Source organism: Piliocolobus tephrosceles, chromosome 3 (assembly GCF_002776525.5).
Source record: "Piliocolobus tephrosceles isolate RC106 chromosome 3, ASM277652v3, whole genome shotgun sequence".
NCBI lineage: Eukaryota > Metazoa > Chordata > Mammalia > Primates > Cercopithecidae > Piliocolobus > Piliocolobus tephrosceles.
The window spans coordinates 132,464,282-132,481,233 of NC_045436.1; the positions used below are offsets into that span (position 1 = coordinate 132,464,282).

Sequence of the window (16,952 nt, forward strand, 5' to 3'; positions counted from 1 at the left end):
GAAAACCTAAAAAAGACTATAAGATATACAAAATAATGAACCTATCTGTTCCCGACTTCTTAGTTACCAGAAATAAAAACAATAGCTACAATAATTCTTTAGAACATAACAAAAGCTTACCATTAACAAACACTCCTCTGATAAGTTTGGTGTATGCTTTATCCAGGTCTCCACGACGCTCAGCATTTTTAAAGATTGATTCTGCAAGTCCAGCAAATTCTTCAAATTCAGCAACAAATGGAAGAATTCCGACTTTACTCTTCTTTGAGATCTTTACTTCTTCCATTTGCCTTATTTGGTTACTCTAAAGTTAGGCAGAGAGCAAGGGAGACAAATAACCAAGCAACTTTAAAACTACATATAATCACAACAAAATATATAGATGGAGATATAGATATATACACAGATATCATAGAGGCAGGATATCACTTGGTAGCTAGAACACTTTGGATGCTTACTAACTGAAGATGAATCACAACAAGGAAACCTAAGAAAAACGAATTCTATAGATAATAAAACCATTTTACAGTAAGTTTAAGAAAATCAAAGTAATACAGATTATTTAAAATCAACTATAAGCCAGGGACAGTGGCTCATGCCTGTAATCCCAGCACTTTGGGAGGCCAAGGTGGGTGGATTACTTGAGGCCAAGAGTTCAAGACCAGCCTGGCCAATACAGTGAAACCTCGTCTCTACAAAAAACACACAAAAAAATTAGCTGGGCGGGGTGGCGCATGCCTGTAATCCCAGTTACTTGGGAGGCTGAGGAATGAGAATTTCTTGAACCTGGGAGGCAGAGGTTAAAGTGAGCCAGGATTGCGCCACTACACTCCAGCCTGGGCAATAGAGCAAAAAATAAAATAAAATGAAACAAAACAAAATACAATCAAGGCTGTGAACTTCAAGTCTCTGTACAAAGTAAAAACAGTCAACACACATTTCTACCATTTATGAAAGATGAGTACAAGGTAATTACTGATTTTAGGTTACAGGAGAGCAGATTCCAGAGCACCTATAGGATTCCTCCGGGTAACTTCTGGTTGGTGGCCACGTGGTCAAGTTTGAGAACCATAGTCATTTCCAATTTTCATGAGTCTAAAATTTCTGTCTGGACAGACAAATTCTCTATTTTCAGAGTATAGAAACAAAGAAGGAGGATAGGCATTTCCATATGGATTTGCATAATTTAGTTTTCCATATATTTATTAGTCACTTATTCTTAGTTCCACAAACTGCTTGTGCATGATACGACAAAATGTGAAAGAAATGTTTCATGCAGACAGAATCCTAGGTTCAAAACGATCCACGGATTCAATTATGGTTCTATGGTTCTGAAGGGATCTAAATCTACTCAGTAGGAATGATTACACTGCCAAATACTTTTGTATCATTTCAGCTTCTACCTCAAATTTCATTGTATTGAGATTTGGGGAGTATAACTCGAAAACCATATGACATATGGATTAGCAAAATAATTATCTCTAGGCTTCTGACATCAGTATAAGAAAACCCTAGGAGCATAGTCAATTATTTCATATTATCTGTACTCATGTTCCACTTCATCAGTATTGGCAACTGTGAGGTGAAAAATGGATGCAGTAGAAAAGGTAGTGGTAAGATTGCAGGTACTAGAACCGAACTGGGTTTGAATATAAGACCCATATTTTTAAACTGTGGACCTGGGGAAAGTAACTTCACCTCTCAAACGGTCTACCCTATTGAGGGGCTGGGTTTAAGATTAGATGATATAGTATGTGCAAAGTGCTCAGACTTGTGCCTGGTATACAGTAAGCACTCATTTATAAATGCTGGTCTATTGATCTTATTGACCAGCATTCATAAATGAGAGATAAGATCTTATCAAAAATAAGATCTTATTAAAATAAGATATGGAGAAGGATGACAGGTAGAAGAAACCACCCTTTAGTGGCAAACCTATGTCCTTTATGTATATATGCAACTTACGAGAATATGTGAATTTATATCTTTGTCTTGATTACTTTCTCTAGTGTCACACCTTGAGAAGTGTTCATGAAGCATTTTTTAACCTGGCCCAGTCCAATTCATACATACAAGTGTAAAAAATGTAACAGACAGACGGCTGGGTGTGGTGTCTCATGCCTGTAATCCCAGCACTTTGGGAGGCCGAGGTGGGCGGATCACCTGAGGTTGGGAGTTTGAGACCAGCCTGACCAACATGGAGAAATCCCATCTCTACTAAAAATACAAAACTAGCCGGGCATGGTGGCGCATGCCTGTAATCCCAGCTACTCAGGAGGCTGAGGCTGGAGAATCACTTGAACCCAGGAGGCGGAGGTTGAGGTGAGCCGAGAATGCACTGTTGCACTCCAGCCTGGGGAATGAGAATGAGACACCAACTCAAAAAAAAAAAAAAAAAAAAGTAACAGATAGTAAGAAAGTTGTTAAAATTTTTTTCTATTAGGAGGAAAATGATAATTGCTCAGTTATAACAATTTATTCTTAAAATAAAATACAATTATTAAAGCTACAAAACTATTAATTAAAATAAATTAAACAATTAAAATAATCAAATTAGTTTTATTAGAAAGTATTAAAAGAACAATAACAATAAACCCAAGTGATAGTTTCAGTTGTTTCATTAAATCAATGGTCACTGACTAATAAACTGAGATGTCAGTTATTCAGTGAATTTTTTTTTTTTTTTTTTGAGACAGTCTTCACTCTTGTCACCCAGGCTGGGGATCATTGTTGAGATCTTGGCTCACTGCAATCTCCGCCTCACAGGTTCAAGCAATTCTCTTGCCTCAGCCTCCCAAGTAGCTGGGATTATAGGCGTGTGCTACCACGCCCGGCTAATTTTTGTATTTTTAGTAGAGACGGGGTTTCGCCATGTTGACCAGGCTGGTCTCGAACTCCTGACCTCAGATGATCTGCCCACCTCAGCCTCCCAAAGTGCTGGCATTACAGGTGTGAGCCACTACGTGGCTCTCTTAAGTGGATCTCTCAAGTGGCCTCCAGTGGATCTCTTAAGCAACTGCTGCCGCTGTGCCACCTCCTCCAGAACTTGCCAAGATTCACAGCATGGAGGGGAAACTGGCATAGTGCCACCCAACTAACTCTGTTCATGCAGACTGTTGCCATGCCCTGCTCTGAGGGACATGAACAACAGATTCCCCAACAGAAAGCTGGAAATCCCTCGATTTAAATACATTTACCTATATTTTGCAATGACTAGGATGCTAAGGTATTTTTTTAAAAAAGCAAACTCACAATGCATTTATCAAAGTTCCTTTTGACAGTCACCAAAACATTTCCCAGTGTAGTACTTAGGAAAGAAGCAGGGTCCACATTTTGTGCAGTCCACACATGATGACTCATTTTGACTAGCATATAAAGAGAGTTAAAGCTGTCAATTTTGTCTCCTAATGCAATTAGGTTGTTCAGCTCTGGCTCAATGCAGCGAAATATTTTAATCATCATTTGGCGGATCATATCTTTCCTGTTCAGAAAACAGACAAGATGTATAAAGTTATAACAAGCTTCAGGTGAATTCACCTTTAACTTTAATCCACTGGGTATATACAAAAGGATGAAAATACCATAATTAAATTTCAATTAAAAATGTCTAGATAGCCGGGCATGGTGGCTCACGCCTGTAATCCCAGCTCTTTGGGAGGCCAACATGCACAGGTCACCTGAGGTCAGGAGTTCGAAACTAGCCTGGCCAACATGGTGAAACCCTGTCTCTACCAAAATTACAAAAATTGGCCAGACGTAGTGGTGCATGTCTGTAATCCCAGCTACTTGGGAGGCTGAGTCAGGAGAATCGCTTGAACCCAGGAGGTGGAAGTTGCAGTGAGCTGAGATGGCGCCATTGCATTCCAGCCTGGGCAACAGAGGGAGACTCGGTCTCAGAAAACAGCAACAACAACAACAAACAACAAATAAAAGTGTCTAAATATGATTATAGCAGTTTTTGATATAAAAATATTTTACTGACGTTGAGTTTTATCATTTGAATTAGCTTTAATTTGTAAAGCTGGGTCATGAAATGTGCTTTGTGATTTCTAAGAAATACACTACAATTCAAAGGCTTCCCTGTGCCAGCAAACAACAGATTGACTTCATCTTCTGTGAGTCCTGGAGCAAGGAAGAGCTGGAGAGCCATAAAATAGGACGAATTTTAAATCAGTAAAATGTTTGATAAGACAATGGACACACACGCTGGTGCTCTGAGTAACGTCAGGCTACTGAGAAACATCTAGACCCCGCCATGAGCAGCATTCCATGTTTTAAAGTTTATTTTTTCCAAAATAAATGATAGTAACAAAGACATACTCAGATGAAACAGGCAGTGGTGTGCCACAATTATGTTGCCGTGATAATGTTCCTCCATCCAGGTCCTCTGCTTCAGCCTGCAAAAATTATTCAGGCACTTTACATAATAGAAGACCAACAATTTAACTAGTATTTATATAGCGAAAGCCTGCTTAGCCTTAAAATTCCTAGGAAAGAATACATTATGAAAAGTAATGATTTTTAAAGGTAGCATTATGATAAAGCTAGCTATATAATTTAGTATGCTATTTAAGAATGTTCATGAGATACTCTGTTCTTAGGTTTTATCCAAGAACTTTTGCGGGGTGAGAAGTTGTATTTGTGTGTGCACCTGAGGGGAAGTGGGGAGGTGCAGGAAGCTGAACGCAAGGTGTGGGAAGGGGGCAGCTCGACAACGACAACCACAAAAATAGAAAATGTCCCAACACAACTTTCAAAAGAGAATTTACAAAATTAAGGAAATCTCATCAATTATTCTAATAAAATGTCAGCATTTAAAAAATGCTAGAAAAAATTCTTACAGAAGCCAACAAATAAATTTGCCACCATTACTACCATAGCAATGAATGCTCTAAACCATTTATAATAATTTCTCATTTATTTTATGACTGCTTTTATAAGTTGGTTGTCTGAGGCATACAATTTTGAGAAAACATAAAAAACACTTTATTTGCACTATTTTTAAGTTCTTCAAAATAGTCAAGAAACTCTCTCATCTTACTCTCTTACATGTATGCCAACAGAAAGGCATGCTGAATGGGCACTATGATAGCCACTTTACAGAAGAGGAAAGCTGGGGATCAAATAACTGGCTTAAGATCTCATGGCTAGTTAGTAACAAAGCCATAAGGAAGACAGATCTGAGGCTTCATTTTCTTTTATTTATCATTATTATTATTATCATTTTTTTTGAGACGGAGTCTCGCTCTGTTGCCCAGGCTGGAGTACAGTGGCGCGGTCTCTGCTCACTGCAAGCTCTGCCTCCCGGGTTCATGCCATTCTCCTGCCTCAGCCTCCCGAGTAGCTGGGACTACAGGCGCCTGCCACCACGCCCGGCTAATTTTTTTTTTTTTTTTTTTTTTGTATTTTTAGTAGAGACGGGGTTTCACTGTGTTAGCCAGGATGGTCTTGATCTCCTGACCTCATGATCCACCCACCTCGGCCTCCCAAAGTGCTGGGATTATACGCATGAGCCACCGTGCCCAGCCTATTTATCATTATTATTATTTGTTATACCATAGTGTATATACTAAAACATCATTTTTTAAAAAATTATATTTGTCTTGATGACTACTAAAAGGTTAAAAGAGCCTTTTAAATAATGTTCTTTGCAAAGTAAACTCAGACATTCATCCCCCCACTAATTTAGATAATATTTAGGCTTATGATATTCTGAAATATTAAATTAGATAACCAAACTTCATCTGTCACTGTTTTTATTATCTTGTGGTATTACAAAAATTCCTTACATCCTAAATCCTTACATCATAAAAAAAAAACCTTACATCATAAATTCTTTCCTTTTCTCTTCTGATAATAAAATTGTGACCACATATTAATTAAGTTAATTATGTTACAGATCATAAATACTAGCCAAAATACACTATGAGCCATACCATAGTTCCAGGTATACTTTGATGTTGCTGTAGTTTGAAAAATTTACTTATGAAGTCCTGTTCTGCCAGACATAGGGGCTCCAGTTCACTTAGTACCTGTTCAAAGATCTGAAGAAAACCAAAGTGATCCCATAATGAAAGAACCATACCAAATAAAATAACGCACCACATTTAATTTTCTTTTCTGCACAGACCATGGATCCATAATCTCACTAATCTCTAGGAATTTATAATCTCAGTGGAATCCCAAAAACAAACTCTTCCAAGATCAACAGGACAATGGTATTAGCAGGTATAACAAGGCCACACAACATACCTAAAATAAAACTCACAATTATTCACTTCACATCTGGAAAGAGGAGCACAAAGATCAACTTTTAAAACTTATTTATGGCCAGGCATGATGGCTTACGCCTGTAATCCCAGCACTTTGGGAGGCCAAAGCGGGCAGATCACTTGAGCTCAGGAGTTTGAAACCAGCCTGGCCAACATGGTGAAACCCCTTCTCCACTAAAAATACAAAAATTAGCCAGGTGTGGTGGCAGGCACCTGTAATCCCAGCTACTTGGGAGGCTGAGGCAGGAGAACTGCTTGAACCCAGAAGGTGGAGGTTGCAGTGAGCTGAGATTGTGCCACTGCATTCCAGCCTGGGTGACAGAGCAAGACTCCATCTCAAAAACAAACAAACAAAAAAACTTATTTAATGTAGTACAGAGAAAGGTTAGCATCACAAAAGCTTTTATTTCCTTACTTTCCAGGTGCTCAAACAACTTAGATTTGAGGTACAAGCATTTTATGATTTATAACAAATTTTAATAAAACTTTTATGTCATTTCATTGATAATTCACATTTTACTTGTCCTTTGACTAGTTTTTTTTTTCCAGAATCGATTCAGTTGGAAAGTAAAACATGGTTGATGCTTTAGACAGCCAGAAGAATCCAAACCTTTGAACACAATTACAGCAACCACAAACTGCTGTTAGAAAAGAAAACTAATGTTAATGTTTAAGAAGTAGTTGTTATTTTAGTTTACCTTATCAAATTTGGTCCTGTCGGCAACATCAAGATCAGAGGCAGACATGTTTCCCATATCCAGCAGGGAAGATGACTGAGATCTGCGATTCCCTGAACTCTGAACACTGAGCTTATTTAGACTAGAAGTAGATCCAGTCAATTTCCCCGAACTTCCATGAAGACCTAAGAAATAATAAAACTTTGAAAGTTGTGACCTTCACAAATAAATGATCCAAAGTATAAAGCAGGGATAGATCTTCTATCTTCTACTGGCTTGGTCTTCCAGGGCTCGTGTTAGTGCACAAAGCTTCTATAGGGGACAGGTGGTATCGTTTCCTTATCTTCCATTAACATTTGTGTCCTAATCCTGAGCATATTGAAAAGAGAAGCGAAACTACACAGATCCACAGAACAGGATTGAAAGGGACCTTAAAGAGCATATTATCTATAACCTGCCCATTTCATAAAGCTGCCTGGTGAAATCACTAGACTAAAGTAGATGAGGGTTTCTTTTCCATTCAAAAAGACAGGAATATGGAGGAAGGTCACTGATGACCATGTTAGCATATTAGCCAGTATGACCTTGTTATACTTCAGAAGAAAATTGCTGCATCTCAATGTTACCTCCACAATAAATCAATATATTAGGTTGAACCACATGAAACTGCCCATATTGATCATTTTGCCCTACCAAAAAAAGTCAATTGCATATGATTCAACTGAGTATATTCCAAACTCTGAAACTGTTTTTCCAGTAAGTGAACTGATTATAGTCCTTTAAAAATGAAATAAAATGAACAGAAAAAACACCCTGAAAACTTGTTATATTTAAAATACAACTGACATGTAATACATACATCACTAACCATATTAATATAGGACACCTGTGTTTAGGTAAAATTTTGGTATCAGTCATAGCCATGAGGAAAACTGAGAACATACAGCTGGCAATAACTCACATACACCAAGGAATGAAAGGATTTGATTTTTAGAAGAAAATGTGATATTTTTATTCAGAATTAAACATAAACAATAACTAATATATTTTAAAAACATCTTTCCTGAATATCTTTCAGTTAACTTGTACTATTCGCTGATGGTCAGAAAAGACAAAGGAAGACATAATAGGAATAATTAAAGATAAACTCTGGCTTCATTATGTAAAATCTGACCACAGCTCTATAAGAATTTTTATACTTTCTAAACAGCCTGAAAACAGAAGTATAATGGTTAAGTCTTTTCATAAATTTCTGACACAAAGTTCTACTACTCGTCAAGTAACTTTAACTATATCATATATTTCTTGGATATCACTACTATCATGTGGGTTTTCTTTCACTAATACCTGGCAATTCAGAGCAATCAAAATTTTTGGTGTTACCTTTTTCCCAGACAACTAATTTCTAGACATTAAACAAACATGCATTGAGAATACCTACTAATACACTAGGCATACTCACTCTCTGTTTCCTGTTTGACAGCACTTTCTTTTCGAGGCAGTGTAGCTGTGATGGATTAGGTTGCAAGCATCAAAGACAAAGACAAGTTAATAAACTGCAATTTGCACAAACCATGCACAAGAGGAAGTTAAAGCTCTAGTTTAAAAGACACATGCAAAGAACCATGAGCATCAAGTAACAAGAAGTGCAAACACATGTTTAGTTGGTCACCTATTGTTTGAGAAATTATATGAGAGTAAAAAACTTTACTTTTAATGTATTGTTTTTACTCAAATATTCAGGTAGAAATATCTATGCGTAACACCCCTACACTTTAAAATGTTCTATTTTTTTAAGTTTATGAAGCTGGTACACTTAAATTTAAAAGACTAAATTTGCAAGTTTTGGTTTCCTGAGAAAATATAATTCAAGTAAATAAAGTTGCAATTTATTAGAATGCAGCTGTAGATTTAGACGTCAACAATCTTGTGTTCCCTGAAAGCTCCTGAAAGGATTCTCCACTGTACTAAATAATTTTATACTATATCTAACAAAAAATTATATGAGTGGGGCTTTAAAACCATTGAAAAGTTAAAACTAATTATCAAGCTGAATTACTTAGTCACTGGCTTTGTGAATGACCAGAATGAAAGATATACATCATAATACTAACAATCAGATGTATGAATAAAAGGGTAAAGTTTAGGGAATAGATATAATATAAGAATTTGAACTCTTTTTAGGGTCATTAGGCATTTCTTTTATCCAAAACTTCTCTCTCTATAACATCTATTAGATCAGTATTAGAGCTAATTTTGTGAAACAGTCTACACTCAAATTAGAAGTTGATGTGAAAGGTAAAGAAAGATCATAGGATGAAACAGAGTATTAAAGAATAAAACTAAAACTTAAAAATATCTTTAAAACAGCAAAAAGCTGTGTCAACTGACATTATCCCTACCAAGCTTCAAGGCAAAAATCTCGTCACATCAGTGACTGGTATATCTTTATCAGTGACAGGTATATCTATCAGTGACTGGTATATCTTCATCCACGACAGGTATATCTTTCTAGCCCTGGCTATCTGAAGCTCAAGGGAATATGAAAAAACAAGGCTGGACATTAAAGCGGCAAACAGGGATCATGCTGGAGCTACTAGCTAGTCAATCTGAACAGTACTTTCTGGTGCCTTAAGGTGTCACTATACTATGTTCAGCAGTGCCAGAGCAAAATCTAAGTTTTTATATGGTTTATCTCTTTTTTTATTTTTTGAGACAGGATCTCATTAGGCTGCCAAGGCTGGACCGGAACTCCTGGGCTCAGGTGATCCTCCTACCTCAGTCTCCCATATAGCTCAGATTACAGACGTGGACCACCATGCCTGGCTAGTTTTTTGTCCTTTAGTAGTCAATAAGGAATACAGACTTACCAGTAGTGCCTATTAATTATAATTTGGGGTTCATAAAACATATCAGTTATCAGCAAGTGATAATACTCAGGTAAAATGTTAAATATCTTTAAATAATCCCCACTAGAATGTAAACTTCATAAAGGTAGGGTCTTTGTTTACTGCTGCATTCCCAGTACTTATAATAGTGAGTTATTAGATAATAGGTAATTTATAAATATTTATTGAGTTAATCGTCCAGCCATCCCTGAATTCAGCATTGTATTCAAGACTCTTTTTTTGTTTTTTTTTTTTGAGACGGAGTCTCGCTCTGTCGCCCAGGCTGGAGTGCAGTGGCCGGATCTCAGTTCACTGCAAGCTCCGCCTCCCAGGTTTACGCCATTCTCCTCCCCCAGCCTCCCGAGTAGCTGGGACTACAGGCGCCCGCCACCTCGCCCGGCTAGTTTTTTGGTTTTTTAGTAGAGACGGGGTTTCACCGTGTTAGCCAGCATGGTCTCGATCTCCTGACCTCGTGATCCGCCCATCTCGGCCTCCCAAAGTGCTGGGATTACAGGCTTGAGCCACCGCGCCCGGCCTTGTATTCAAGACTCTTTGGAATCAACAAGATTTCTTAGTTTAGTGGAGAAACAATAATAGAATAATTTTGGCTATTTTAAAGATTTGGAATATTAAATTGGAAGGAGGGCAATAATTATGCAAATGTATGCATTAAGGGACTAAAATCTCATACAAATGAGAAGTGATATACATACATCTCAACTGCAGAAAGTAAAAATGGTGACTAAAAAAGATTACTAAATTTCCTTTCCCTGTCATTTCATTAAATTTGTAGCATACAAAGAAAAAAAATACACTGAAATATCAATCCTGTGGGAAAAAATTCCATGCCTTTGAAAATATCAAAATAAAACTATTAATCAAAAAAACCTACACAAAGGCCTTATCACAAAGAAAAGCTACTTCCCTGGTACTTTAATGTATTTTTGAATTATTTCAGCTAAGTAGATGTTAAAGACTCAACTCAAGAGTGGCTGAAAAAGAAAGGATTCTCTGTTCCCCTGATTCTCTATCACTATATTGACTATACAGTTTCTTTTTGTAAGACACATTCATTCTGACTATTCTTACCAGCATGTATTCTTACTAGCATTTGTGACCCAGAATTTTCAGAGCAAACAAGCAAGCAAAAAGCAAACAATTTAAATTTCATTTATAATTACTTAATTTTGATTCAATGAAAAGTCATCTTTCCAAAATATGAGATTTCTATTTTAATTATAATTATAGATGTTCCTTGACTTACAATGGGGTTACACTTTTTTTTTTTTTTTGAGACAGGGTCTTGCTCTGTTGTCCAAGCTGGAGTACAGGGGTACAATCATGGCTCACTGCAGCCTTGACCTCTCAAGGCTCAAGCGATCCATGCCCCTCAGTCTCCTGAGTAGCTGGGACCACAGGTGCACGCCACCATGCCTGGCTACTTTTTGATTTTTTTGTATATATGGGATTTTGCCATGTTACCAAGGCTTGTCTCGAACTCCTGGGCTCAAGTCATCCTCCGGGTTCAGCCTCCCAAAGTGCTGGGTTTATAGGTGTGAGCCTATAAACTGCACCAGGCTGGAGTTACATTTTGATAAACGCATTACAAGTTGAAAATACTGTAAAGAGAAAATGCATTTAACACACCCAACTTAGTGAACACCAGAGGCCTAGCCTACCTTAAACATGGTGAAAACGCATTATCCTAGAGTTGGGCAAAATCATCTAACACAAAGTCTATTTTATAATAAAGTACTGAATATTTCATGTAATTTACTGAATACCACACTGAAAGTAAAAAACAGAATGGCTGTATGGGTACTTGAAGTATGGTTTGTACTGACTGCAGAGTGCTTTCAAACCACTGTAAAATAAAAAAATCCTAAGTTGAACAATTATAAGCCAGGACAGTCTATAGTATTAAAAATTCATTTAAACACAATTTGAATCACTGAAAAGATATCTTTGAAAAAAATGTACACTATACCTTATTTAGAACTTCTTAAGTCATCTGCATTTAACTTGAAATTAATTTTTAAAATACTGGCTTAAAAGTTGGATTTTCAAACATGAATGGAACTATTTTTATTCTCCGAATTGTTTATTTAGTTTTTCTTCTCCTGTAGCTGTTATCAAAATAACTGATACTGTAATTTTCATTTGTTTTATAGAACGTTTCACAAATTAGTGTGTCATCCTTGCGCAGGGGCAATGCTCATCTTCTCTAAATTGTTCCAATTTTAGTACATGTGCTGCTAAAGTAAGTGCAATTTTCTACGCCCTCAATTGTCACAAATGACTCTCCTATTACTTGCTATTTAATAGACACATTTAATAGAAGATATGTGATTTTAACACTTATAAAACTACAAAAGTACCTTTTAACCTGTATTACGTTAGTTAAAAATGTTTTTAACAAGAATTTCTCAAGGAGGAAACAATTTAGGTTTCAGGTTAATGCAATGATAACAGTAAGATACTATTATACTTGATTTAAGTTATATTTTTATTATTTCATTTATCTTAATGTGAATCTTAGACTTGATAAACTATTACAATACTGGGATTAATGACCTACTCAGGAGATAATTTTAGAAATATTTCTTTTTTACTCCACTTTTCATATACTGAAGGAGTTCTCTCAAAATAAAATGGTTCACTAACAAGTGGTGACAAATATACTTAATGAAAACATTAAACATGTAACTGCATTAATAATATGCTGTTTACTCAAAAAAAAAAAAAAAGCATAACATATCCACAGTGAAACATTAACAAGGATATAAACACACTGCTGTTTAAGAACAATTAACCTTTAGGATGAGTTAGCATTTCTGTTTCCGAAAGCCTATTGTCCCAAGATTCTTATCAGTATCTGTAAAGTGTAGCATATTTACAGACAAATTCAAACCATTTGAAATGTCTGGACTAGTATAATCAATATATTAGTGTTGCATTTTTTAAAAACAGTGAGTTACAGAATAATCACCCACTAATGACAGTCTTCTCTGTCCTACAGTAAAGAATGGAAACATGTACTATCAGTTTTCAATCCTGTTTCTTGATTACTGAAGTTGCTTAGGGCATAGGCTCCTTTCAACAGGCAAATGCTAAACTCATTATTCTAAAGGGGAGCTATGCAGACACAGTGAGGAGTACACAATGTGGCCATTTAAGGCCAGGTTTTGACTGGAATAGGCACAAAACTCCATCCAAAAGGAACTCCAGAGATGGATACATGCAAGAGCAGAATGTGGCCTCGGCAAATCACCTTCCTCATAACTTGATACTGTCACTGGCTATTCTTTCAAATGTTTCTGTCCATTGAAAATACTTAGAAACAACAAAAATTAACATGCTTTAAAGCATCTCTTTAGAAAAATAAGGTAAAACAACATGAGAATGTTTGGTGACAGTTTTATAGCTCTTTGGCAGGGGAGAAAATATTTAAACTTTCTTTTTGATTCAAAATAGCCAGTGAGAAGTAAGAAGCCAGGAACCGGTTTCATTTCTATGTGGAGAGCAATGACTTAAGAGATTAGTGACTTGCCCCCAACTGTTATAAAAAGTCTTTTAGGGAATCAGTTAAATTGAACTCCCAACATCTATCTCTCAGTCTAGTACTTTCTCTACTTGACTGCACTTCATTTTCTCACCAACTCATGTTCCTATGAATATATATATATATTTGATTATAGCATCAATACACAATTGCTGTCAGTCGCATATCGCAGAATTTTAATTAGTAAAGAAAATTTACAGATATACATATTTGCTCTATGAAACAGCTATAAATCAAGCCAGTGTTTTAGACCTCTTTTTTCATAAATTCTACTGGATCTACCTCCACCTCGCATAAGAAGTCTTAGAATTATTTGTTATAAATAAAACCATTTTTAATAGGAAGATAACGAACTGACATGCCTAAGCTTACCAAACTTCTTGCTTTCTTTAGTTGTGCCAGTCATCTTGATCTTTGCAACTTCAAAGAAATCTTTGATTTCTCTTTCATATAGTCGGGATAAATAATCCATGTAATTCTTAAAATAAAAGTAATATGTACTTCTTATTAATAAAACACATATAACAATTTCAGTTTTTCAATTCCCCAAGTCCTTCATGCTTGTTTTAAATTTCGTGGTCCAAAACTTTGATGTATTTCACAGGATATAAAAATAGGTTATTTTCTGTCTTAAAAAACAATTGAATAGGCATTGTAACATTAACAATTTACAAAAATATGAAGTCAAACATAACCATATTTATATTTTCATTTTTCTATATTGCCTTTTGCATATTTTAAATATCACTGCAATCATACTATACAGAATATCTAAATCAGAACAATCACGTTTCTCCAGTCTCACATTTTAATGACAGCACAGTATTCAGTTTTGTTGGTGTAGCACCATTAAGTAAAACTAAAACTTAAATTAAATAAAACTAAAACTTAAAAATAGCTTTAAAACAGCAAAAAGATGTGTCAACTGACATTATCCCTACCAAGTTTCAAGGCAAAAATCTTGTCACATCAGTGACTGCCCTAACACAGGACAATGAAGTGGTTTCCTTGTTTTGCTATGATAGACAATGTTGTAATAAGCTTTTTACCTCTAATGAACTATTTCTTTGAAATAATTTTTTAAGGATGGAATTACAGGGTCAAAAAGTATGGGAATCTTAATTGCTTTTCTTCCGTATTGCCATGTTGTTTTAAAAACAGACCAATAATAAATAGTGCCAATGGCACTTAAGAATATTTAGTTTCAATGATCCTCTGTCAGCTTGGGGTATTACTCCAAAATTGGTATTTTCCATTAAGAATTTAATTAGTATATCTTACAGTTTTCAGAATTAAGTAATACATTTTCTTAAAACAGATTTAATTCTCGCTTAAATAAAAACATCTATCCTTTGGCATACAAAAATCATTTCTTCATCATTTGTACTTATCATCACATAAAAATATACTCTCAAGAAGAGTTCCTCAACAGTGGGAGACTGTATATTTTTCCAAGTATGAAGTTAAATGCCCTACATAGAATTTGACTAAATTTAAATAAACCCATAGCAGAAAAGTTGTACCTAGCTATTCTTTTATCATAAAATCTAAGCTTCAACTTCCTACATTATTTCAAATTAATACGTCCATTTTTAGAACATGTTTACCTGCTTTAAAGATCAGGTATACCTTCCAAAAGGTACATGTTGTGTAAATATTTGTATATTGATTCACAGTTTACCATTGATTGTCTTAAAATATTTCATAGATGTATCCTTATAAAATAGCATTTGGACCAAACATAATATAGATCCTATCCTTTTTCAATTTGTAGGCCATACACATTTTTCATATAATCTCTGTAAGAACACTTAGTCAGTTGGGCAATTCTTTCCCATGATCTTTGTATAACTTTAAAAGCAAATATAAATTAGAATTCCTATTTCATTGGGATGTATTACTTTTTCAGTGGGACTCAAATGACTTAGATACCTTTTTTCCTGGCACTCAACAGAACTCACTGATAGGAAAGACCACAGGAAGGTTTTACTATATCAGTGTCTCCCAAAAACTCTACGATGCTAGCCTAGGCAACATGGCGAAACCCTGTATCTACAGAAAGTACAAAATTAGCCGGGAGTGGTGGCACATGCCTGTAGTCCCAGCTACTCAGGAGGTTGAGGTAGGAGGATTGCTTGAGCCCAGAAAGTTGAGACTGCAGTGAGCTGTGATGACATCACTGCATTCCAGCCTGGGTGACAGAGGGAGACCCTGTCTAAAAAAACAAAAACAAAAACAAAACACAACAAACAAAACAAAATCCTAAAGTACATTTTAAATTTTAAGATGGTACTTTGGAACGTTAGCTCGCCATCTTCTCTACTGGCTCTGATTTTTTTTTCCTTTCACTTGCCTCAGCTTCTCTGGCTCTCTGATTAAATCTGCCTTTCCTCCCAGCAACCCTTGCCTCTAGTGTTTGGCTTTTGAGTAGTAAGCAGTGGAACCTGGGCCCACTGTAGGGTCTTTCAGAGACCTCCATGGTTTACTTTTCCTTTTTACAATGTGAAAGGAAAACAAATCTTGGGGCCCCAAAATCACTAAGCTAAAGGGAAAAGTCAAGCTGGGAACTGCTTGGGCAAACCTGCCTCCCTTTCTATTCAAAGTCATTCTTCTGCTCACTGAGATAAATGCATATCTGATTGGCTCCTTTGGAGAGGCCAATCAGAAACTCAAAGGAATTTGCTTATCTACCTATGACCTAGAAGCCCCCTCCGCACTTTGTCGTCCCACCTTTGCTTTGAGTTGTTTGGCCTTTCCAGACCAAACCAATGTTCATCTTACATATACTGATCGATGTCTCATGTCTCCCTAAAATGTATAAAACCAAGCTGTGCTCAGACCACCTTGGGCACATGTCGTCAGGACCTTCTGAGGCTGTGTCATGGGTGCGCGTCCTTAACTTTGGCAAAATAAACTTCCTAAATTGACTGAGATCTGTCTCAGACTGGGGCTCGCAACGATAAGACAAATTCTACAAATGTAAACCTGAAGGGGAGAGAAGACATGTGAGTCATCTTCAAGTACGACCGCCAATCTCAGGAGGCTATTAGCAGAGGAAAACTCCTTTCCTACCCAAGCATGGACGGACCATCTCTACTAACTGCCCTACATGTATGACCCAGAGTTGCAGATAGGGGTAGCAGTCCTGGGAGGAGGCAGTAGCTACTGATTCTTATTCCCAAAGAATTTTGAACAAGTTTTTTCTGTTCCTGCCAAAAAGTGTGAGCTGTGTAAACATAACCAAGTGCAAATAGCTTTCTGAATTATGATTTCTTACTAAAGAAACACTGATTTGTCTGTTTCCTTCGTTTTTCTTTCATTCCTTACTTCCTTCATCCTTTTTAAGTAAAACTCCTGTTTTTGACAACTCTTCAGCAACCAAATTAGATGATGAGGTAAAAATACATAATCTGTCAAAAGCTCAAATCACAGGATGATACAACATTCCTGAGAAAAAGTCAATTTCATTTAAAAAGCTCATTAATACTGTCAATCAAAAATAAACTCTGAGCAGAGAATGATTCCACAAATCATTACTAGGTTGGCTATAATC

General features: G+C 36.2%; 1 protein-coding gene and 1 non-coding gene across 9 annotated transcripts in view; both read right to left on the bottom strand.

Moving 5' to 3' along the window:
• EXOC1 (exocyst complex component 1) overlaps positions 1–16,952 on the bottom strand; it is a 71,051-nt gene that overhangs the window by 26,822 nt on the left and 27,277 nt on the right. For 7 of the 8 annotated variants that reach the window (XM_026447657.1, XM_026447655.1, XM_026447656.1 and 4 more), the window contains exons 10-16: positions 13,772–13,877; positions 8,412–8,456; positions 6,971–7,134; positions 5,937–6,044; positions 4,321–4,397; positions 3,253–3,481; positions 121–304 (exon numbers count right to left, since the gene is read on the bottom strand). In XM_026447657.1, coding sequence (XP_026303442.1) covers positions 121–304; positions 3,253–3,481; positions 4,321–4,397; positions 5,937–6,044; positions 6,971–7,134; positions 8,412–8,456; positions 13,772–13,877 — 913 coding nt within the window. The remainder of the gene's footprint in view (positions 1–120; positions 305–3,252; positions 3,482–4,320; positions 4,398–5,936; positions 6,045–6,970; positions 7,135–8,411; positions 8,457–13,771; positions 13,878–16,952) is intronic. The other variant, XM_023192194.1, reaches the window with a different exon arrangement.
• LOC111526503 lies at positions 11,999–12,101 on the bottom strand. Its single transcript, XR_002726381.1, has one exon. It is a non-coding gene; the product is annotated as a U6 spliceosomal RNA (small nuclear RNA).